At 44.0% G+C, this 25,829-nt stretch overlaps 1 protein-coding gene across 1 annotated transcript; it reads left to right on the forward strand.

Moving 5' to 3' along the window:
• twsg1a (twisted gastrulation BMP signaling modulator 1a) lies at positions 1 to 23,897 on the forward strand. Its single transcript, XM_072440311.1, has 4 exons — positions 1 to 150; positions 15,362 to 15,461; positions 19,723 to 19,983; positions 23,666 to 23,897. Exons 1-4 carry the CDS (start codon positions 13 to 15, stop codon positions 23,845 to 23,847), a joined length of 681 nt encoding a protein of 226 aa, XP_072296412.1. The 5' UTR covers positions 1 to 12; the 3' UTR covers positions 23,848 to 23,897.
• The last annotated feature ends 1,932 nt before the right edge of the window (positions 23,898 to 25,829 follow it).

Raw genomic sequence — 25,829 nt, forward strand, 5'->3', positions numbered from 1 at the left:
TCCCAGTCCCGGATGCGCTGGTCCAGGATGCGTCAGGCTCTCGTCCCGCTCGCCGCTGCCCTCGTCCTGCTGCTCGTCTCGGGGCTCAGACTGACCGACGGCTGCAACAAGGCTCTGTGCGCCAGCGATGTCAGCAAGTGCCTCATACAAGTAAGACGCCGCTTCCACGCCGAGAACGCCATGGCGACGCCCGCGGTCGTTCCTTTGAGCTCACGGTAACGACGTTGCGCGAGGACGATGCGCAGTGTGCGGGACGGAATGGCCGAAATCCCGTCGTGTCGTCAAAGTTCCGGCAATAATATCTCGGGCACACTGCGCAATATTGGACGTAATCGATTAGTCTAGAAATGAGTCTTTCAATTAATCGATCAGTTTTTTAGATTGTGAAATACCTGTAAATATCAGAATTTTACTCAATTTGACCCAGATGAACTTTAAAGGACAAATATTGTGCATTATTTGTGTTGTTATTACCCTTTAAACATGCTCTCGAGTCACTTTTCCTTTGGGATTTCATGTTTTATGCCCCCCCAAAAAAGAAGTTTGATAAAAATCCTGTATAGTTTCATGTTTCTCTGGCTTTACGTATGCGAGCGACTGAGTTTAGAGCTCCATCTACTGGAATTACATATTTGAGAGAAGATATGACGTTACACAGTTGTAATGACTGTGATTTGATGGATCGAGTCTGGTGATAATTCATAGACTTAAAAACAGCAGCAAAAATGTCACAGGTTGGGGAAATTCAGAACGGCATGTTTTTAACGCTCGGAGGGGAGAAGACTTTCTAACCAAGGGTCATCAAACTAGCGTGAATGAAGCTAAATGCTATTCCAGGTGTGTTTTTGATGAGGGAACAATGTTAGAACACAATTAAAAGCTCAAAAAAGTAAATTTAGTATAATATGTGTCCTTTAAGATGACGTCCTGAATTGAAATAGTTTTTTGATCAAAAGCACTTAAAGTGTTTCTCGTGTCATTGTGATGTAGTTCCTGCTTTGTACAAGACATAAAACACTCACAGCATGTTTTGGAGACTTATTCAAAGTTGATGATTGTCTCAATAATCCATTAACTTGTTGCAGCCCTAAATATGTGATACATTTGTGTTGCTTTATCGATGTTATTGCGATATCTAACGTACGATTTTACACAAAAATGTTCAGTTCTATTGAAAAAAAGTCACATTATTAGTCTAAGTTTGTCAAGGCTAAATTTAAGCCTTATAATAAATGAAATAAACTTTTTTAACATTTTAATTAAAAAAAGAGTAGATTTTTGTTTGTAGGAGAACATTACCTGGTTGCTTTATTGATCATTAAATGCTTTTGTGATATATTGTGCAGCCGTAGAGGGAACTACATAGACCATGAAGAAATGACTCTTATTAAGCACTTTTATATCTTAATTTGATGGAATATGGTGTAATTATTCTCACCAAAGTCGTGTCAAGGTGTTTTAAAACTAAAATAAAGTATCAAATTTACACTTCTTCTGGCCTCCGTCAGCCAGAATCTCGTTCATTGTGGTTTTGTTTTGTTTCCTGATGCTGATCATCTCTAAACTGTGGGAACTTTATGTGAGAACTTTGTCGACTGTTGCAAATGTTTCTTTCTGGCCTTTGCAGAGAAAAGCCTTCTAGATAGAGGAATACTTCTGCGTTTAATCTTCTTTTGTAGCACTTTGGAGGCTGTTGAAGGTCCGTCTGCATATTTCTGAAATCCTCTGCTCGTTGGACGCATTAGAGTTGTGTTGATGGAAACGTGTGGATCTGAGAAGAACAAAGATCTGAAAAATGCAGCTGATTCATTCCTTTGATAACAAACACCGGGCAAGTCTTCAGGCGCTGCTCTGGGACTAAACCAGGACTTAACCAAGACTAAACCAGGTCTAACAACAAGATCCAAACCAGGACGAACAACAAGATCCAAACCAGGACAAACAACAAGATCCAAACCAGGTCTAACAACAAGATCCAAACCAGGACAAACAACAAGATCCAAACCAGGAGGAACAACAAGATCCAAACCAGGACAAACAACAAGATCCAAACCAGGTCTAACAACAAGATCCAAACCAGGAGGAACAACAAGATCCAAACCAGGACAAACAACAAGATCCAAACCAGGACGAACAACAAGATCCAAACCAGGTCTTAACTAGTGTTAAACCGAGAAACTGGGAAAAAGAGCCCTAAACATGGACTAGACTGAGACATTTGGATTTAACTTGGCCATAACTTGTGCTTTTCTTAGTCTTGAACTGGTTTAAGCGTGGACTTAGCGTGGACTTAGCGTGGACCATACCTGGGACTAAACCTGGACTAAACCTGGACTAAACCTGGACTAAACCTGGGCTAAACCTGGGCTAAACCTGGGACTAAACCTGGACTAAACCTGGACTAAACCTGGGACTAAACCTGGGCTAAACCTGGGCTAAACCTGGGACTAAACCTGGGCTAAACCTGGGCTAAACCTGGGCTAAACCTGGGACTAAACCTGGGACTAAACCTGGGACTAAACCTGGGACTAAACCAGGACTAAACCTGGGCTAAACCTGGGCTAAACCTGGGACTAAACCTGGGACTAAACCTGGGACTAAACCTGGGACTAAACCAGGACTAAACCTGGACTAAACCTGGGACTAAACCTGGGCTAAACCTGGGACTAAACCAGGACTAAACCTGGGCTAAACCTGGGCTAAACCTGGGACTAAACCTGGGACTAAACCTGGGACTAAACCTGGGACTAAACCAGGACTAAACCTGGGACTAAACCAGGACTAAACCTGGACTAAACCTGGACTAAACCTGGGCTAAACCTGGGACTAAACCTGGGCTAAACCTGGGCTAAACCTGGGACTAAACCTGGGCTAAACCTGGGCTAAACCTGGGCTAAACCTGGGACTAAACCTGGGACTAAACCTGGGACTAAACCTGGGACTAAACCAGGACTAAACCTGGACTAAACCTGGGACTAAACCAGGACTAAACCTGGGCTAAACCAGGACTAAACCTGGGACTAAACCTGGGCTAAACCTGGGCTAAACCTGGGACTAAACCTGGACTAAACCTGGACTAAACCTGGACTAAACCTGGACTAAACCAGGACTAAACCTGGATTTAACGCTTCATTCTTGCTCTTTCTTCTGACGTTTGGACTGTGTTTGTGTGAATCTGAAGCTGAATATGAAGCTGCTACACTTAACGCTTGTTGACTTTCTCATTTCACTTCCTCTTGTCATATTTTCCTTAAGGCTGCAGTGGCTGATGGGAAAAAAGGGCAGTACCTGTGTTTTTAGTGGGGGGAAAAATAGATTTATGTTTCCATGTTTCCTGTTCAACTCCTCACTGTGGATTTGAAGGAGGATTGACCTGTGGCTCCGTCTGTAAAACATCCTCCACGTTGTAATTCAGAGCGTCAAATGTTTAAAGGAAACAAACTGAGCGTTTACCGTCTCATTACACTGTTCCCTCTTCTAGAACATACCTGGACTTGTATTTCACTTCATTCATGCTTCATTAATCCTGTTACAAGATCCGCTCCCCTCTGTGCTCAGAAAACACTCCGGTTCAAAGTCAGATTTGTCACGTCTCTTGTCTTTTTAAAGTCATAAATCAGCGACTCGTTCTGAGCATATTTACCCGCGATCATTCACTCTGCTGCCAGTAGATGGCCTGCTAACGCCTCTGATGAGGGAGCGCCTGAGTGTTAGAAAGTAAAATGTGGTTTTCAATAGATACAATATTTTAAGTTCTAAAACATGAGACGCCAAAGTGAAGTTTCTTAAGGTCCTGTAATAGTTAATCTATATAAACGTATATAATCGAAGGTAACACTTCCACTTCCTCTCGCTGTATTGTGTCTACATTTTATATACGTTTGTGGGGATATTTTCGTTTTGAGAGACAATACGTAGTTTCATTCCGCTATTTATTTATTGCACCCCTTTGAAAACATTTAAAAATTGTGACTTGTTGCGTGTGACTTGTTGTGCGCGTGAGCCATGCGTGTGACTTGTTGCGCGCGTGACTTGTTTCGCACGTGACTTGTGCACGTGACTTGTTGTGTGCGCGTGACTTGTGCGCGTGCTTGCCGTGCGCATGACTTGTTGCACGCGTGACTTGTTGTGTGCACGTGACTTGTTGTGCGCGCGTGACTTGTGGCGCGCGTGCTTGCCGTGTGCGTGATTTGCTGCGCGTGACTTGTTGCGCGCGTGACTTGTTTCGCACGTGACTTGTGTGCGCGTGACTTGTGCGCGTGCTTGCCGTGCGCATGACTTGTTGCGCGCGTGACTTGTTGTGTGCGCGTGACTTGTTGTGTGCGCGTGACTTGTGTGCGCGTGTGACTTGTTTCGCGCGCGTGACTTGTTTCGCGCGCGTGACTTGTTTTGCGCGTGAGACATGCGCGCGTACTTGCCGTGCGCGTGACTTGTTGCGCGTGACTTGTTGCGCGTGACTTGTTTCGCGCCTGAGACTTGTTTCGCGCCTGAGACTTTTTTCGCGAGCGTGACTTGTTTCGCGCGCGTGACTTGTTTCGCGCTTGAGCCATGCGTGTGACTTGCTGTGCGCGGGCTTGCCGTGCGTGTGACTTGTTGTGCATGACTTGTTTCGCGCCTGAGACTTGTTTCGCGCCTGAGACCTTTTTCGTGCGCGTAACTTCTTTCGAACGTGTGACTTGTTTCGCGCGTGAGCCATGCGTGTGACTTGTTGTGCGCGTGCTTGCCGTGCGCGTGACTTGTTGCGTGCGCGTGACTTGTTGCGTGCGCGTGACTTGTGTGCGCGTGACTTGTGTGCGCGTGACTTGTTGTGCGCGCGTGACTTGTTGTGCGCGCGTGACTTACCGTGCGCGTGAGCGCGTGACTTGTTGTGCGCGCGTGACTTGTTGTGCGCGCGTGACTTGTTGTGCGCGCGTGACTTGTTGTGTCCGTGCGTGACTTGTTGTGTCCGCGCGTGACTTACCGTGCGCATGAGCGCGTGACTTGTCGTGCGCGCGTGACTTGTGTGCGCGTGACTTGTTGTGTGCGCGTGACTTGTTGTGTGCGCGTGACTTACCGTGTGCGTGACTTGTCGTGCGCGCGTGACTTACCGTGCGCGTGAGCGCGTGACTTGCTGTGTGCGCGTGACTTGCTGTGTGCGCGTGACTTGTTGTACGCGCGTGACTTACCGTGCGCGTGAGCGCTTGACTTGCCGTGCGCGCATGACTTGTTGTGCGCGCGTGACTTGTTGTGCGCGCGTGACTTGTTGTGCGCGCGTGACTTGTTGTGCGCGCGTGACTTGTCGTGCGCGCGTGACTTGTCGTGCGCGCGTGACTTGTCGTGAGCGCGTGACTTGTCGTGAGCGCGTGACTTGTCGTGTGCGCGTGACTTGTCGTGTGCACGTGACTTGTTGTGTGCGCGTGACTTGTCGTGCGCGTGACTTGTCGTGCGCGCGTGACTTACCGTGCGCGTGAGCGCGTGACTTGCTGCGTGCGCATGACTTGTTGTGTGCGCGTGACTTGTTGTGCGTGCGTGACTTACCGTGCGCGTGAGCGCGTGACTTGCCGTGCACGCGTGACTTGTTGTGCGCGCGTGACTTGTTGTGCGCGCGTGACTTGTCGTGCGCGCGTGACTTGTCGTGCGCGCGTGATTTGTTGTGCGCGCGTGACTTGTTGTGTGCGCCTGACTTGTTGTGAGCGCGTGACTTACCGTGCGCGTGACTTGTGAGCGTGTGACTTGTTGTGTGCGCCTGACTTGTTGTGAGCGCGTGACTTACCGTGCGCGTGACTTGTCGTGCGCGCGTGACTTGTCGTGCGCGCGTGACTTGTCGTGCGCGCGTGACTTGTCGTGCGCGCGTGACTTGTCGTGCGCGCGTGATTTGTCGTGTGCGCGTGACTTGTCGTGCGCGCGTAACTTGTCGTGAGCGCGTGACTTGTCGTGAGCGTGTGACTTGCCGTGCGCGTGAGCGCGTGACTTGTTGTGTGCGCCTGACTTGTTGTGAGCGCGTGACTTACCGTGCGCGTGACTTGTGAGCGTGTGACTTGTTGTGTGCGCCTGACTTGTTGTGAGCGCGTGACTTATCGTGCGCGTGACTTGTGAGCGTGTGACTTGTTGTGTGCGCCTGACTTGTTGTGAGCGCGTGACTTACCGTGCGCGTGACTTGTCGTGCGCGCGTGACTTGTCGTGCGCGCGTGACTTGTCGTGCGCGCGTGACTTGTCGTGCGCGCGTGATTTGTCGTGCGCGCGTGACTTGTCGTGCGCGCGTGACTTGTCGTGAGCGTGTGACTTGCCGTGCGCGTGAGCGCGTGACTTGTTGTGTGCGCCTGACTTGTTGTGAGCGCGTGACTTACCGTGCGCGTGACTTGTCGTGCGCGCGTGACTTGTCGTGCGCGCGTGACTTGTCGTGCGCGCGTGATTTGTCGTGCGCGCGTGACTTGTCGTGCGCGCGTGACTTGTCGTGAGCGTGTGACTTGCCGTGCGCGTGAGCGCGTGACTTGTTGTGTGCGCCTGACTTATTGTGAGCGCGTGACTTACCGTGCGCGTGACTTGTGAGCGTGTGACTTGTTGTGTGCGCCTGACTTGTTGTGAGCGCGTGACTTACCGTGCGCGTGACTTGTCGTGCGCGCGTGACTTGTTGTGCGCGCGTGACTTGTCGTGCGCGCGTGACTTGTCGTGCGCGCGTGATTTGTCGTGTGCGCGTGACTTGTCGTGCGCGCGTAACTTGTCGTGAGCGCGTGACTTGTCGTGAGCGTGTGACTTGCCGTGCGCGTGAGCGCGTGACTTGTTGTGTGCGCCTGACTTGTTGTGAGCGCGTGACTTACCGTGCGCGTGACTTGTGAGCGTGTGACTTGTTGTGTGCGCCTGACTTGTTGTGAGCGCGTGACTTATCGTGCGCGTGACTTGTCGTGCGCGCGTGACTTGTGAGCGTGTGACTTGTTGTGTGCGCCTGACTTGTTGTGAGCGCGTGACTTACCGTGCGCGTGACTTGTCGTGCGCGCGTGACTTGTCGTGCGCGCGTGATTTGTCGTGCGCGCGTGACTTGTCGTGCGCGCGTGACTTGTCGTGAGCGTGTGACTTGCCGTGCGCGTGAGCGCGTGACTTGTTGTGTGCGCCTGACTTGTTGTGAGCGCGTGACTTACCGTGCGCGTGACTTGTCGTGCGCGCGTGACTTGTCGTGCGCGCGTGACTTGTCGTGCGCGCGTGATTTGTCGTGCGCGCGTGACTTGTCGTGCGCGCGTGACTTGTCGTGAGCGTGTGACTTGCCGTGCGCGTGAGCGCGTGACTTGTTGTGTGCGCCTGACTTGTTGTGAGCGCGTGACTTACCGTGCGCGTGACTTGTGAGCGTGTGACTTGTTGTGTGCGCCTGACTTGTTGTGAGCGCGTGACTTACCGTGCGCGTGACTTGTCGTGCGTGCGTGACTTGCGTGATGTACTTTTTAAAACACGTGTGTGAGAGTGTAAAAGTGCTCGTGCAAAAACGTGTGATCAGAGCGTTTTTCTTTCACCTTCTTTGAGATGAAGCCGATATCATCTTGACATTTAGCCTGATTGCTTGTTACTACCATCACCCAAGCTGAAGTCACTGAGGTTGTTCGCAAACTCCCCGGTGGCAGGGCTCCGGGGGTGGATGAGATCCGCCCTGAGTACCTAAAGTATCTGGATGTTGTAGGACTGTCTTGGTTGACACGTCTCTGCAACATCGCGTGGCGTTCGGGGACCGTGCCTCTGGACTGGCAGACCGGGGTGGTGGTCCCTCTGTTCAAGAAGGGGGACCGGAGGGTGTGTTCCAACTACAGAGGGATCACACTCCTCAGCCTCCCAGGTAAGGTCTATTCCAAGGTACTGGAGAGGAGAATCCGACCGATAGTCGAACCTCGGATTCAGGAGGAGCAGAGTGGTTTTCGTCCCGGTCGTGGAACACTGGACCAGCTCTATACCCTCCATCGGGTGCTCGAGGGTTCATGGGAGTTTGCCCAACCGGTCCACATGTGCTTTGTGGATCTGGAGAAGGCTTTCGACCGTGTCCCTCGGGGTGTCCTTTGGGGGGTGCTCCGGGAGTACGGGGTCCAGGGCCCTTTGCTCAGGGCTGTCCGGTCCCTGTATGACCGGAGCAGGAGCTGTGTTCGCATTGCCGGCAGTAAGTCAGACTTGTTCCCAGTGCATGTTGGACTCCGCCAGGGCTGCCCTTTGTCACCGGTTCTGTTCATAATTTTTATGGACAGAATTTCTAGGCGCAGTCAGGGGTCGGAGGGTGTCCGGTTTGGGGACCACAGGATCTCATCTCTGCTGTTTGCAGACGATGTTGTCCTGATGGCTCCATCAAACCTGGACCTGCAACATGCACTGGGACGGTTTGCAGCCGAGTGTGAAGCGGCTGGGATGAGAATCAGCACCTCCAAATCCGAGGCCATGGTTCTCGACCGGAAAAAGGTGGCTTGCCCTCTCCAGGTGGGTGGGGTGTCCTTGCCCCAAGTGGAGGAGTTCAAGTATCTCGGGGTCTTGTTCACGAGTGAGGGAAGGATGGAGCGTGAGATCGACAGGCGGATCGGTGCAGCGGCTGCAGTGATGCAGTCGCTGCATCGGACCGTTGTGGTGAAGATGGAGCTGAGCCGAAAGGCAAAGCTCTCTATTTACCGGTCGGTCTACGTTCCTACCCTCACCTATGGTCATGAGCTTTGGGTAGTGACCGAAAGAACAAGATCGCGGATACAAGCGGTCGAAATGAGTTTCCTCCGCCGTGTGGCTGGGCGCTCCCTTAGAGATAGGGTGAGGAGCTCGGCCACACGGGGGGAGCTCGGAGTAGAGCCGCTGCTCCTCCACGTCGAGAGGAGCCAGCTGAGGTGGCTCGGGCATCTGTTCCGGATGCCTCCTGGGCGCCTCCCTCGGGAGGTGTTTCAGGCATGTCCCACCGGGAAGAGGCCCCGGGGAAAACCCAGGACACGCTGGAGAGACTATGTCTCTCGGCTGGCCTGGGAACGCCTCGGGATCCCCCCGGAGGAGTTAGAGGAAGTGTCTGGGGAGAAGGAAGTCTGGGAGTCCCTGCTCAGACTGCTGCCCCCGCGACCCGGCCCCGGATAAAGCGGCAGAAGATGGATGGATGGATGGATGGATGCTTGTTACTACGGCAACTCAGAACCAGCTCTGGCCATGTTAACCTGGCTTCAAATGAGGCTTCTGTAGCTCTGACTCCACGAGGAAATCCTCCCGTCTGCCGTCGTTTGTCTTGTTCGTGTGAAGTTCAGTCAGAGCCCCGGGGAGGAGGAGGCGTCTGGGGAGAGGGGGGGCGGCACACACACACACACACACAGTGAAAGGATAGTCAAAGGTTAAATTAAGCTGTGGTTAAAAGGGCGTGGCTCCTGGACCTGACGAAAGCTTTAGAAAGTTGTAAACGCTGCAGCTGGGGAAGTGGAAGTTTCATAAGAAGTGAAGTTATCCACGTAAACATTAAAAACAAACGTCCATAGTTTTAGTAAAGCTTAAAGTGAGTCAGTTCCTGTTTCCACAAGTGCTTTCTTTGTGTCCTTTTCTATTTTACATTGAGACATTAAAGTGCCCCCTACAGGTTGGACTACACGTTAAACTAAAATGCAGTTAAGATAACTATATTTTAAATTTAGCTAATAATTGTACACATTTTATCACAGAATAGCTCGTTTTTAGGTGTATAATTTCACTTCCTGTTTGTAATTGATGACATCACTGGGCCAAAACTCACATATTGTCACATTTCTATCAATTTGACAAATTAAAATGTATGAGGGAGCAGCTTTATTTTGTTGAGTTAATGTTTAAAATGTCAAAATAAGTTGTTTCTTTTGTCTAAATTATGTGTAAACTTTGCATGGAATGAGTGTCCCTCGTGTGATGTCACTTCCTCTCACTTTCTACAGATTCTTTTAACTTTTTCTCCACAAACCACTACTTGATTGTTGTAAAACTATAATTTATATGTACAACAGGTACAAATACTCCACATACAGTCAAAATTGGAACATGGTAAAAACATGTCACGTGCCCTTTTAAAAAGTACATTATCGAGCAAATACGCGTTGGATTCATTTATTATTCGACTCGATTGCGGCAGCTCTTACACATTTGTTTCTGAAATGTCGTTTATTATGACCGTTCTGTCATAACGCACTCGTCTCTTCTCCTCCTCCATCTTCCCTTTTCCTGCCTCGTGTAAACACCGGCGCGATAAAAGGCCGTGAGTCACCGCCGAGGCTCCGCCGAAACCGCACGCTTCGCCCGAAATCGCCGCCGCATTGAAAACCTCGCCTCAAACTCGGGAGTAATTATGACTTAAAAACGTACAATTACACTAAGCTCCGGCTCCGCTCTTTGTAAACACGCCTGGCACAGCGGAGTCGCACGCAAACGCCGCCAAGACGACGGGCGCTGGGTACGAAAAGTAGAAAAGTACAAACTGCCACAGAGTATGACGTGTGTAGATGTATCTAAATTGTGTTAAAGTATCACATAAAAACACTGACTCACTGTATGTAAAAGTAAGTGTTTGGCACAGAATTTATTTTTACGTATTTTCTGGAGTATAAGTCGCACCAGCCGAAAAATGCATAATAGAGAAGAAGAAAAACATATATAAGTCACATTTTTTTCATCTTGAAATGCAATTTAAAATAATACCAGATGAGAGAACATGGTGAATAGGTGTACATATGCTAACGCTAACACCTTCAGCTACATGACGTATGCTAACGCTAACACCTTCAGCTACATGACGTATGCCAACGCTAACACCTTCAGCTACATGACGTATGCTAACGCTAACACCTTCAGCTACATGACGTATGCTAACGCTAACACCTTCAGCTACATGAGGCACAGACAGAACTGTGGTAAGTGTCTGGTATGTTAACGTAACATATGAACAGTTATTCAGATAACTATAGCATAAAGAACATGCTAACAAGTTTACCAAAGCATCAGTTTTACCCCAAATCACTAAATCCATTAAATTCTTCTTCCTCTGTGTCACTTCTAAACAACTCCACAAACTCCAGAGGAAGAGGAAGTGCAGATTCTTCTTCTGCGTCGCTTAGAGCCTAGAGCGCCCTCTTGTGGTTGTGTGAAAATAACTAATATCACATATATGTCGCTCTGGAGTATAAGTCGCACTTTGCTCAAAGCTGGAGTTCGAACTCAAAACCGTTTTTATAACTCTTAAAATCATATGAAAATGTGTTACTTTTTAGTCCAGTTTAGTGGAGTAAAAAGTATAGAAACCCGCTCTCAAATATGGTGAAGTATAAGTAAATGGGATCCACCGTAAGCTAGCTTTACTTGACTTGAGTACTGTGAGACTTTCCACCTAAACTAACTAAAGCCTCACAATGTTGGACAGTTTTTGATTTGTGATGGAATGGCGCTTTTTGATGACATCACACTCTGTCGTAGAACGCAGCGCTACTTCCTGCCGTTTTCAACTTTTTAATTGTCGAATTTTCTTCACAAACTGCAACTTGACAGATGTAAAACTGTGATAATAATTTAGCACAGGGACGATCTCACCAAACGACGGCGTCATCAGAAAAACATGAAAACCGTATCGTATCACATGGACTTTAAGAGTTATAATAAGATATAATTTTGTTACTTTAGCATAGCATTTAACACAAATATTAAAACGCCGAACAGCGACAAAACTGAGCCTTATCAAAACTAATTAAGACTTTAACAGAGAAAGAAATAATAATTACAAACCACACAAAAAATCTCTCATATAGAGGACCTTGAATAAATATATTTTTAAAAATTCTAAAATGTCTGAATATTTTTAGTAATAATTAGCTTCAGTTTCATTAATTAATAATAGTTTTTGGTTACCTATATTTTGTCAAAAATAGTTGATATAATGAACATACCGTTGTTAAACTCTGGAGCGACTTATATGTGATATTATTTGTTATTTTCACACTTGCAACCGCATTTCATACTCTTAGACTTATATATGTTTTTTTCTTCTCTTATGCATTTTTTTGGCTGGTGCGACTTATAGTCCGGAAAATACGGTAATCACTTTTCTAAAACACAGTTAAGATCATTATATTTAAGATTGTGTAAAAATTTTAGCTTTCGTTTAATGTTTTGGATTGATCATTTTACTTCCTGGTTGTAAATCATGATGTCGCACTTGTAAATTCTATAACCGTTACCTAGCAACCATGTTAAACACTGGGCCAAAACTCCTCTAAAGTCACAGAAATGATTGTTTGACAAACACAAATGTACGAAAACATATTTATTTTGCTGGAGTAATTTTTAAATGGTCAGATCAATGTGTTTATGTGTAAATTTATGCAAAAATGTTCAATCTAGTGTCAACAATTTGTTTCAATACTCTGCTCTTTTCAACTCAGATTTTTCAACTTTCCTTCTCTTGATTTGTGTAAAACTATTATGTATATTTAGTAGTTTAAACGAGAAAACCCTAAAAGCCCTTGGTTGGCGCGTATGAAGCGATGCAAGTGTAAATGTTTGGTCAGGCAGAGGGAGTGTGTCGTGTCCGGTCAGGTTTGTCCTGCTGTTTCTGGGTTCACGTCAGTCTGACCTCCACGTGAGGAATGTTCTCTCCGTCTCACCCACTTTTCTGTTTCTGCCCCAATTGAATGTGTTCATGTCGCAGTATTCGGTTACGCGAGGCACTGCAGGTGAAGAAGAAAAGAGCCTTATTATGTGTACAAATGGTCTTCGCTGAACGTATTTGAGACTAGGACATTTGCAATTTATGACTGTCTTTTGTTTAAAGAGTGGATTCTTAAATATTATATGAGTGAATTAGAACTTACACAGAGTTAGAGATCACAATAATCATGTCCCGGTACGACATTTATTGCGATATCGTGGAGAGGCGAACAGGATTATAGAAATACTGCTATTTTTTCCTTTTAAAAATGCTTTGACAAGTGTTTGTGTGAATTATCACTTTATGTCGTGTTACGAACAATTAAGATGTAAAAGTGCTTCTAACAGTTATGTCTTTGCTTTGTCTGGACTGAAATGTTGCAAAGGATCATGGTTTATGAAGTTCCTCATGTTTTGTTTTTGTACGTTTTTTTTTTTTTTTTAGCGGCAAGAATGGGAAGAAATGAGATTGTAATTTGATATTTTGTCACAGCCAATGATAATATTCATTTTATTGTATTTATTGTATTTATTTTATTATGTATTTTGTATTTTATTTATTTAAATCAATGTTTTAATTTATTATAGACTTTGGACAATACAATATCAGGATCTCTCATTGTTACAGCCCTAGTGTCGATATTAGTGGTTTAGAATCCAGAGAAACCGATGGATGATATTTTTTGTGTCAATTTAGATGATTTTCCCCAATTGTTAGAATTTAAATTTTCTGCAAACTCCTTCACAAACCTCTTTCACTGCAAACTGCTCTTCGCTCTCGTGTTCAAATAAAGCTCCAATTGTTTTAAAGCCTCAGTTTAAGTTTTACGGCAGAAAGCGGCTTAAAAATGTGGAAATGGCAGTTCAATACAGTAAATATCAGTCCCATCTCTTTGTTAAAGCTTTAATAAATCAGACTTAGAACAAGAGATTGACAAACCCGTCAGAATCTCCTGTCTTACCGTATTTTCCGGACTATAAGTTGTTTTCATAGTTTTGGCCGGGGTGCAACCTATATTTATACTTATATACTTATACTCTGGAGTGACTTATATGTGATATTATTTGTTATTTTCACACTTGCAACTGCATTTCATCCTCCAGTGCAACTTATATGTTTTTTTCTTCTCTATTATGCATTTTTGGGCTGGTGCGACTTATAGTCCGGAAAATACGGTAATTAATCCGTTCACATTTCAGTCTTTTCTCAAGCGTCAATGCTCCTGGAGTGGGTTTATAATGTGAACATAGAAAATCACAATTGTGCTTTTCTTGAACGATCTTGGAAGAGTTCTGTGTCTTCTTCTTTTAATCTCAACACGTTGCGTTGAGTCCGTCGGGTTTAGGATCGTGCGTTGAAAAAAGCGGGCTAAAGTTAGAGAGTTTAAAGTCGGCGGCGCTTGTTTTCGTTGGCAGGAGACGGCAGAGGTCTGTTGTTTATCAGGTCTGGACTCACTCGGGGTCTTTTAAGTCCTCGCGCAAATATTTTGATCCACGTTTGAAACCTCGCAAACCGCCCTGCAACGCACGCCGCGGACGTTTAGGCAAGATTTGACTGTTATAATATACATTTTTAATCACTTTAATCAATCATAATGCATTTTTTTGGACTTTTTACAGTGATATTTTTCTTTGATTGTCATTTTTTGAATAAATATGATCTGTACTTAATATTATTCATTGATATTTTCTTGCTGTTACTATTTATTTTAATTACCGTATTTTCCAGAGTATAAGTCGCACTGGAGTATAAGTCGCATCAGCCAAAAAATGCATAATAGAGAAGAAAAGAACATAAGTCGCACTGGAGTATGAAATGCGGTTGCAAGTGTGAAAATAACAAATAATATCACATAAGTCACTCCGAAGTATAAGTATAAATATAAGTATAAGTCGCACCCCGGCCAAAACTATGAAAAAAGATGTGACTTATATTCCGGAAAATACGGTATTTGTGAAAACTTGCTGCGTGATTTTGGCAACTGGAGATCAAAACAAGAAAATAAAAGCTCAATATCGATAAAAAATATAGTTAAAACATGGACTATTTTAAGATTAAACTGGGTCTAAATTGAGTTAAAACCAGATTAAACCAGAACCAACATGAAATTAGTTCTGCAAGGAACGATTATTTCAGTAATCGACAAAATCCTTTATTATATTTTTGTCATTTTGATCGAATACTGCTGCTGTCATCGTTACAAAAGTGTCTCTAATGAATGAACTTGTTAAATAACCACGCGCCGTCGCATTCGCATCAACAAAAAACACCACGATTGAATAAAACATTGCACTTTTTTGCATTTAACCTTTTAAATCAAGGCTTAAAACGTATTCATTCAGACTGGCTTTTAACACTCTGGAATGTAGTGACACTTTACTTTGTATTTTGTATTATTTGGTTTGTTTTTAATTAGTTTTATGTTTTGTACTGCCTTGATTTATTTTTGTTTTTTTATTGTGAAGCACTTTTGTCACTTTGGTGTCGTAAAGGGCTCTATAAATATTGATTGATTGATTTGTTTGCGTAGTTCAGATGACAATTGTTTTCCCGATTTACTGCCGCGACTCTGTTTTAAAATGGCGTAAACCGGCAGGATTAGCAGAACTCTCTGAACAACCGCTCGTAAATAACGCATCCGAAGACGCGACAAAAAACAAAACACGAGTCACGGTGGCGTAGAATGTCTGTTGCCAGGTGATTTGCCCACGTTCACCAGTATTTTGTCTCTTTCAGGAGCTGTGCCAGTGTCGCCCGTCCGATGGAAACTGCTCCTGCTGTAAAGAGTGCATGTTGTGTTTGGGGAACCTGTGGGAGGAGTGCTGCGACTGTGTGGGTGAGTGTCTTCACAGCATCCTTCTTTTTATTGTGTTTGCGTTGTTTTTGTTTTCTGTCGGATGTGTTCGGGCATATCCAGAAGTCACAGCAGCAGCCGCCGCGCAGGGCTGTTCAAAAATCCCACTTTTACCAAGAGAAAGGTGGAAAAAAACTGTTAATTGAAGGGAATTCTGTTGGAAAAGTGTGTCTGGTTTCTTTCTAAGCCCATGTCAAAGTGCACATTGCTGTTGGAGAGGGTGTGGCAGCAGGAGGTAAACCACCATCATGTGTTCTGGGATTGTCCTGTTGTTTACACGTTTTGGACTGAGATCAACAAAGTCTTACGGGCAATTTATGACGTCACCATCCCAGTGGATTACAGAACTCTGTATTTGAGCCTCAGAACACGGACACGATCAGTATCTATCTCTGGAACATTCTCCAGCTGCAAAAAAGGCACAAAATGCACGAACGATCAAGAACTGGACTGACATTATACTGGAAAAAATGCATTCAAACTCAAATTGAAAATGGACACATTTGACAGACTTTGGACAAAATGGGAGGTTTTTTTGTTGGGTTTTTTAGTATTTTCTAGGCCAAACTAGACTTTTGTGGACGTTTGAGTTTTGTCCGTACAAACATCGTTAGTATGAATTCCACAAGTTAATAAATGAAGCCCTCGATACCTAAAAAAGATACTCTCCACCACTGGTCAGGACTGACTGAAGTACTTCTTCTTTGGTGCTTTATGGCGGTTGGTCAAGTGTCACATGACCGCCACCTACTGTAGTTGTAGGTCGTCCAAGTATGTCTTTTATGCTATTCTGTGAAAAAAGAAAAAAACCTTGACTGAAGTAAGTGTTCATTTACCAGAACCTGCTTTGGATGAGGCTCCAAAGTGTTGTTGCCGCCGACGACCAGGCTTTATGAGGATGTTTTCAAGTGGAACGTAAATGTGAGTCTTAACTCGACGGCTGCTGCACAGATGTGGAGACTAAAGTGGCGCTTCTTCTGTGAAACAAACACAAAACAACAAACAAGAAGAGGGGAAAAAAGAATAACTCAAACAAAAAGATGTGCAGTTAGTTTTTATTAACGTGAACACGATTGCAATACAGTTTTTAAGAGTAGTAAGATTGACAAAAGTATCAAAAATCGAGCATTAATCGATAATAAAAACGACTCGGAACAGGACAAAACGTGACATTTCCTGAACAGTTTTACAATCATCTTGAGCTTATATCATAACTAGAATAAAAACGTGTGGAAATGTTCCGAAAGTGCTGTTATTTACTGTCAAAATGTGCAGTTGATTGTCAAAAAGTGTGTGAAATAACAACAACTTCCAAATAACAGGATTTTCACCTTCAAATTGTTAATCAGATGCTCCTATAATGAATTACTTTTACATTTGAGTTTTTTTGAGTCATTTCTTGCACTTCTTTGTCCTTCTGCTCGACTAATCTTCAGTGAAATGTTGCTCTCCTCTGCTCAGCGCTGTCCCTACAGGCCGAGAGGAGTTTCCCCGGCGGGTCAAACGCAGAGGAAGCGTTTCTCATTTTTCCACAGCGCGGTACATTCCCAGGTCGTACGAAACATCAGCACCTTTTTGTTTGTTTGCCGCCCGAAATCCAGTCCAGATGTGCAATAGTTTAGAGCGAGTCGTGTTTAGTTTGGGGCTGAAATGTGGAACGAAACAACTGCGAGATCGAGAGGAAACCGTCGACACACTCGCACTTGCAATAATGTTTTTTTAGACGTTATTAGAAGAAATGCAGTGATTTTAGTACTTCAGGCTCGTTGTCGAAACACGTAATGAACAAAAAAAAAATAGGAAATCAATTACATACATAAGTGTTTGCAATGTTTTTTTGTTATTCTTATCAAATTAATTGCTAATTCTAGTGTAAAACTGAGACACTAAACTCCTTTTGCATCATCAAAATGTAAAAAGATTATGTGTAATAAACCATTAAAAAAAAAATTTAATCAATAATTCACTTTATTTGTAAATGTTCTGTATAGAAGCCTTCAGTCACCGTATGTCAACCTTTTTATTTAGTTAAAACTTATTTTAAAAGTAAAACAATTGAATTTATTGCCAAAGTGAAAACATCAGAGGAACTGCAAAAGATTCCTAGTGTTGAAATACAAAAAAAACAAAATAAGGTTGACTTAACTTTATTACGTGAAAAACTGATTGTTATTGTTCTCTTCGATCTAATCTTTTTTGCCACGTGACATAAACATACACTAAATATATGGATGAATTCATTTGTGATTATTGATTCAAGAACAATAATGGAAGACACAAAGGATAGTCAGATAAATGTATTTTTATCCGGGCTGTTGACCTTTGGTTGTTTAATCGATGGTGTCTTTGTCGGCCAAAATGTTATTTTATTAGTCGACTAATTATTATCAGGGGGATTTTAATGTTCATATTCACAACAGCAGAAAGGACAATGAGTGTCTTTGAGATTTGGTAGGGAAGTGTGAGTTTAATCTGCCTTTTTAGTCAGAAATGCACCGTTTACTGCTGGATTTCTATATAAATATCTGGAATTGTGTGATTTCCTGTAATCTTTTGGTCTTGTTGGACATTCGCACCATCACAAACTTTGGCCTTTTTAAATCGGGGTTCAAAACGTTCAGACAGAGTAATGTAGTGACACTTTATTTTATCCGGTTTGTTTTGTACATGGTTTTATGCTTGTGTAAGAGTTGTAAAGGGCTCTATAAATAAAGCTTGATTGATTGATTGTTGGTGGACTTTGGACATGGACAAATCATAGAGATATTTAACAGTTTTGAGAGCGTTTGCCAGCGCCACGCCCCCTTTTTAATCGACTAGAATTTTGTCCGTAAAGGTGTCGCTTACGCTGAATAACCGAAGCGCCGTAGCCCGTGTCAAACCCGTACCTGCTCCGTCTTAAACGCATCCCCTCGATGTACTTTGTAGACCCCCGTTTTTTACCGAAACACCACCGGCTCCTTTGAGCTCCTGTCCGAGTCCAGACCTGGGAGGAGCTACGTGAACTCCTTCATTCAAACCAGCTGCGCCTTTTAACTCGCGACCATTCTCCCTCCCTCCTCTGTAACCCGACTCTTCGGTCCGAACCTTCCCTGCGAGATAAGTAACTACTGCCGTTTGCCCCAATTCATCTAAAAGGGTTTGAAAGATGTTATCGGCGGATGTAAGGCTCGTGTCTAGTTGTTATTTCTGCTTAAGGAAGATTAAATGAAGTGTTGAATGTGCTTATGTTCAGATAAGATAATGTTAACGGAAGTTTGTTTTACTAAACCAGGTCTGTTACTGCTTTATCCAGTTATCTTTGAGAAACGGCTTTGGAAACGTGGGATCGACCAAGCTGGAAATAGCCACATGCAAATGAAAGCTTTTAACAAGTCCTTCTTGGGTCCGTCCTGGTTCCGTCCTGGTTCTGCCCTCGTTCCGTCCTGGTTCCGTTCTGGTTCTTCCCTGGTTCCGTCCTGGTTCCATCTTGGTTCCATCCCGGTTCCATCCTGGTTCTGTCTTGGGTCCATCTTGGTTCCGTCCTCGTTCCGTCCTGGTTCTACCCTGATTCCGTTCTGGTTCCCTCTTGGTTCTATCTTGGTTCTGTCCTGGTTCCGTCCTCGTTCCATCCCGGTTCCATCCTGGTTCTGTCTTGGGTCCATCCTGGTTCCATCCTGGTTCCATCCTGGTTCTGTCTTGGGTCCATCCTGGTTCCATCCTGGTTCCGTCTTGGTGCTGTCTTGGTTCCGTTTTGGTTCTGTCTTGGTTCCGTCTTGGTTCCGTCCTGGTTCCGTCTTGGTTCCATCTTGGTTCCGTCCTGGTTCCGTCCTGATTCTGTCCTGGCTCTGTCCTGGTTCCGTCTTGGGTCCGTCCTGGTTCTATGCTGGTTCCGCCCTGGTTCCATTGTGGTTCTTCCCTGGTTCCATCCTTGTTCCATCCTGGTCCTGATCTGGTTCCGTTCTGGTTCCATTCTGGTCCTGACCTGTTTCCGCCCTAGTTAATACAAAATGCACAGCAGTGTCATTCATTCAGATCCATCTCCAACAATGTGCCTCATGTCCTTCCCTCTCTCATCCCCGTGTAATCAAAGAGAAAAAGGCGAAACTTTAACCACAACCAAAACAAACCGTGTCCACTTGCATACATTATACGTCCACTGTACATTTCATAACACATCAAACTGTTGGATTGTTGGGTTTCGGAGTCGTTCTGAAAGTGTTCGTTCAGAGTCATTTACGCGTCGGGCTCTTTCGTTCTTCAGGCATGTGCAACCCCAAGAACTACAGCGACTCTCCGGCCACGTCCAAGAGCACGGTGGAGGAGCTGCACCGGCCAATCCCGTCGCTGTTCCGCGCGCTGACCGAGGGAGACACGCCCATAAACATGATGGTGATGTCCTTCCCCGTCGCCGAGGAGCTGTCCCACCACGAGAACCTGGTGTCCTTCCTGGAGACGCTCGAGAACCAGCACCAGAACCTGTCCCTGCCCGGCAACAGTATCCACGCCAACTACGACGGACAAGGTAGTACCGCTGACCGCCACAAGGGTGTTTAGTTTTAGAGGTGGGAGATATGTCTGAATTTAGATACTATCGGGAATGTTGTTTTGAAGATATGCAACATGTGATTATTGTATGTGTTGTTACAGTAAAAATGCTAAAAAAAAAAAGCTAATTAAAACATGTCGTAACCTTTCAAATAAAACTATAAAGTGATATTTCTGCACTAGTACTTTAGTGATTTAACTTGACAGACATTTCACATTTTTCTGATAATTAAACCTCTACCAACACGTTTTAACACATTTCTGATACATTTTCTAGATATTGTTATCGGGAAAAATAGATATGCTAATTTTTTTCTGCTAATTGCATCCAAGTTCCCTCGTCTGACTGAAATGTAGCGTTTTTAAGAAGAAAATGTCGGAAAACGTTAGATTTTCTTCATTATTTTCTTTATTATTCAGTCTAAATTTGCCTCGATTTAGTCTGTTTGACAAATACATAGCATAACTGAAACGATTGAGTCAAATAATACGATATCGCTGTAAACAAACGGCCGTCATTTCCAATATCGCGCTCTGCAAACGTGTCATCGAAGCTGCGATTACGTTTAACAATACCGTTAAAACAAATGATTTTAAGATGCGAATACGTGATTAAATCTGTTCAGGACGCCCCAGTGGCAGAGAAGAGACGGTGAAAGGCAACGAGCACGCTTTTTGGACATTGATCGATCCTAAAACTAATCGAATTAAACATCAGCGACCCTCGACTGCCCCCTTGTGGTCTGTTTAAGAGCTTACATCGCTTTCCTGAATCTGATCTACTTTTTAGCTTCTCATATCATTCGTAGATCATCAAAAATGGTCCTTTGAGATGTTTGTGAGGGATTTACTTCATCACGAAGCCCTGAACACACAACGTTTACTGATATCGACAGTTAAAACGACGTGATCTGGATAAAATAGTGAAAACGTGTCGAGCTTTTGACCGAAGTGACGCTGTTGTACACGACGTGCGCTCGTGTCATTTGTAATAAACACCTGAAAATCATTGGTTTAACTTAAGTTTGTGATTCTATTTTTCCACAATCGACATTTCAGCGTAGTTAATTATGCAAACGGCGACTTACTTCCAACTCTTCTCTCTTGCCAAGGGAATAAACACACAGCCCTGATGCACATTCTGAATCGTATTGAGACGATGCAGAATAAAAACCTTCAAATCAATGTGAAAATAAACGTGTAGCTTGTTTAATGTAAGTCTGTATTCGCTGCTCGTCCGTTTAAACGCATAAATCCACTTCTCCCGTCGATATAGAGCTCTGTAAATGCAATAAAAAGCTGATACAATCGTGTCACAGACGTTCTATTCAGCTCCTTTTTTTTACACAGCGCATAAACTGTGACGTGAAGAACGACAGAAGTGGCGTTTTGATTTAGTTTGAATATAAATGACCCTTAGTTGTTGGGATTACCGTATTTTATAAGTCACACCAGCCAAAAAATGCATAATAAAGAAGAAAAAAACATATATAAGTTGCACTGGAGTATGAAATGCAGTTGCAAGTGTGAAAATAGCAAATAATATCACATATAAGTCACTCCGGAGTATAAGTATATAAGTATAAGTCGCACCCCGGCCAAAACTATGACCGGAAAATACAGTAATTTTTATTGGGACAAGGTCAAATTTAAAAATTCTAAACAATTGGCGATATATTGTGGCATTTTTTGAGTCAGCAATGTTTGTGTTTCTGTACAACTGACACGTACTTCAGCGCCTCGTTTTTACTGCACATTTTTAGGAAGTAGTAAATGTGCTAAATGTTGTTTTGTCCGTGTTCCCGTCTCGCTGCGTTGGGCTCTGACTCATAATAGCAGTGATTCGCTTCACTCTCCGCTGCCCCAGAAACGTGTGTTTGTACTTTACCCCGTTCGGCCTCCGGGAGCAGAAAGAGAGCGTTTTGGCGACACCTGCAGGCGAAAGTGCTCACTACATTGTCTGAGAACGTTAGACCCAAGTGTTAATCGGATTTGAATCGAGATCGAGAGTCAGTCGTGCCTAATCGTTCATAATATGGATTATTTTATTCGATTTTTGTCTGTTTTTTGTTTTGTTTTTTAACATAAAACGGAACAGAAATAGGACACAGAAGATACTGCACATAAAATATAGTCCGGTGTAATTGTCCCATAAAGGCCCAGAGGTAGATACAGTTAACTACTTTATTCATCGCTGTTGTTTCCACTTAAAACAAAAGTACAATACAATTTAAATTATTGTGATATTATTGTAAATCGCAATTATTTTGGCCGTAATAATTGCAACACTAACATTTCAATCTCGTCCCGTTCCTCGATCGATTAGTCTGACGTGACAAAAGCTCTCAAAACAATTCAATATCTCCGATCTGACCACGTACCTGACCCGAACTGCACCAGAGTTCATGCAAAAACTGACTATTTGTGCTGAAAATACGAGGAAACCGTGTGTTTTAAGTGTAAACGCTCGATTCAACTAAACAAAAAGATGACCCGGATACATATTTACGTTACGTCATAAGGCGCTGGTACAGCTGGCAGCCCGGTGTAAACGCTCTCTCTTCTTTCTCACACTTATTGTGCTTTATCTCCTATATTTTGTAAATATAGTTAGTATATTTTTTCTATTTTACTGTACTATAGGGACACGCGCTGGAATAGTTTTTTAATTCAACTGTTTTTGACTTTTTTCGGCTGGATTTGAGAGTTTTTCGTTGCGTTCGTTGTGTTGTTGTGACGTGAGCTAGCTCCGAGCGAGCCCACCAGCCCCCCCCCCCCCCCCCCCGCGCCCTCCGGCCGCGCTAAAGTACGGCGTGTCGTCGGTACACGTTTATATACACGTTTATATGAAAGAGGAACTTCACGAACGATCGGGACACGCACTGGAATCGCTTTAAATTAACTTGTTTTGACTTTATTCGGCTGGATTGAGTGTTTTCGTCGTGTCGTTGCGATGTGTCTTGGCTCTGAGTCCCCCGGCTCCGGCCCCGCCCCCCGGCTCCGGCCCCGCCCCCCGGCTCCGGCCCCGCCCCCCGGCTCCGGCCCCGCCCCCCGGCCGGCGCCGTACCGCGTTTCCACAAAGGAGGAACTCATGAAACTGCGGAGAACAGTCGTCTTACCCGGAGATCGTCACGTTATCCCGTCGCAATACTGACCTAACCTAATACTGATGTGCAATTCTGTCGTATGTGCAATTGCTGTTGGAATTCATGTGCAATTCATGTGCAATTACTGTGAAATTCATGTGCAATCTATGTGCTGTCGTGACACATATTCATGTGCAATTACTGTCGGGATCACATGCAATGGTATTTATTTATTTATTTGTCTATGGGAGTTTTTATTTATTTATAGGAGATCTTCTACTGAAAGTGTTTTTCAGACTTCCTATAAGTGATCTGTTCTTCTGTATCTACCTCTGTATCTTCCTGCGTTGCACCAATGAAATTTCCCCATGTGGGACAATAAAGGAATATCTTATCTTATCTTATCTTATATAGACTTTAAAGGACAGTACTCTTACTTTTGTACGTTGTAACTCAGCAGCCACACAGTGCTCGATAAGAATAAAAGGAGATGAATTGTGGCAAATGTAGAGCAGAACGTTGCCGATGTCCCGCCCGCACTGACCTCTTGACCCTCTGTGGTGTGTCCTGCAGAGAGCATGTGCACGGTGGTGTACTTCGACGACTGCGTGTCCATCCACCAGTGTAAGCAGTACTGTGAGTCCATGGGCGGCTCCAAGTATCGCTGGTTCCACAACGCCTGCTGCCAGTGCATCGGGCCCGAGTGCGTCGACTACGGATCCAAAGCCGTCAAGTGTATGAACTGCCTCTTCTGATCAACAAACAAACAAGCAAGCAAACAAACAACAACAACAGCTCCGGGACTTTATCACGTTTACATCGGCTACAGCAGATTCACAGGTGATCAGTTTTCAACAGTGTTCTCTGATGTTGATTTTATGGTGTTTTTATGAATAACAAGGTCCATTATTACGATTACAATGGCTGACGATCAAAAAGGTGCAAGTCATGTTTTGGGTAAAGGTGATTTGTCGACATTTTACAGTAATATTCGTAATTGTTTTTGCCGTTATTGATTTAAATAAACGATTTTGACGTCGCAATTATCCAAAACGGCTTCGAATTGCCATAAACTCGAGCACAAGTGAGATTCAACTGTGCAAATTCAAAACATTTTTATCTGTCGTTTGAAGATGACGTCACAGTTTTTATCATGGTAAACGACAGTATGAGGTGCAATCGTCTGTTGTACGAAAACGGGCGAAAAAACTGTAAAATTGCTTCTTAAAAAGTACAAAAAAAATGTATCAGAAACATGCAGCGTTTACTACTATTCCTGCACGTTTATGTGAGTTTTGAACATTGTGACATTCTCGAAATACGGTGTGATTATTGTGTGCTGTAAAAAGAATTGATATGTGACAGTTTTTTCCCTTTCTCGTGTTTTTATAACAAATCTAGAAAAGCTAAAATCTCTAATCAAACCGCTCGTCGTATCGTCACTTGCACCTTTTTGATTCTTAGTCCTCAAACTTTCCAACGCATTGACCACGCCCTTTTACGCTCACGTTATGGAGTTCAAACTGCTCATCGATTGTAAAATACTCCTGCCGTTTATAAAAAGCCCTGTGCACGATGTAACTCTGCTGTTTGTTCCACTGTATATTTTTAGATATATTTTCAATAGTGCTTTTTCTACTAGATGTGTTTATGTTGAATATAATGTATTTTTACACTTATTATGCCGAGTCTTGTGCCAAATAAAAAGCTGTTTGGTGTCAAGAGACGGTGAGCGAGTCCCACTTATTGTTGCACTTCAAAGAGCAGACGGTAAGTTAATTTTAATGAGTTCTGACCGTGTTCCCTCGTCATGAACCTGTTGTAATTACAGCGTACAAGCACCAACGGTTTGACATTTTCCGCTTTTATTCCGATTTGTCTGTCGTATCATAGAAAATAACAATTGAGAGACGGTAGGGGAAGGTAATAACTGATCAAATATAAAAAGAAAGAGATAATCCACTTATTTTCAGTCAAATCAATCAACATTTCTGGACAAATCGAGGTCAGTTTGTTAAATATATTCATAAATGCATCAATAAAACGCAATTACTCAGTATAATATTTGGAGAAATGTATTGATAGTTCTCAAAAAAGTGTGAAATACTTCTACTTTTCATCTTAAAGTACCTTTTCTAAACAATTTCTTCAAAACGCTGACTTAAGTAGATCTTTTACTTTTACTTGAGTATTTTGCTGTTCATGTATCTGTACTTTTACTTAAAGGCGCAATGGACGATTTTTCGGCGATTTGAGAACGCAGGCAGAAGTGCACATGGCACTCCCCCGTGTGGACCGATACAACACACACGTGTGTTTGTTTATTAGCACAACGGAGCGCATCGCATCTCTCGTCTCCCGTAGATTTCTGTCCACTTCTGCATCAGCTCGAACTGTCTTTCTCCGTCTTCATTTTGCCCCGTACACTGAGGGAACTATATTATGATAGATCCATGCGCTTAGGCACACGGCTCACCGCGCCTGCAGGTGAGCGGTAGGTGCGTTTTATGATTGATACGTGGCAGGACAAATGATTTATCCACGTCACGAGGAAATATGATACAAAAATTGCTGAAAAAAATCTTCCATTCCACCTTTAAGTAACTTCTCCTTCTCGACACTGGCGACCCGGCGTTTTTGTCCTGCAGTTTTGTCGACATTTGACTCTGCGTCGCGGCGCTCTAATCTCGCGTTCTCGGCCTGAAAGATGCATCGTTTCCGTGGAGGACGGAGTCGT

The sequence above is a fragment of the Eucyclogobius newberryi genome, unplaced genomic scaffold, assembly GCF_026437365.1.
Source record: "Eucyclogobius newberryi isolate DKJ021-1_F unplaced genomic scaffold, fEucNew1.0.hap1 SCAF_12, whole genome shotgun sequence".
Lineage (NCBI taxonomy): Eukaryota > Metazoa > Chordata > Actinopteri > Gobiiformes > Gobiidae > Eucyclogobius > Eucyclogobius newberryi.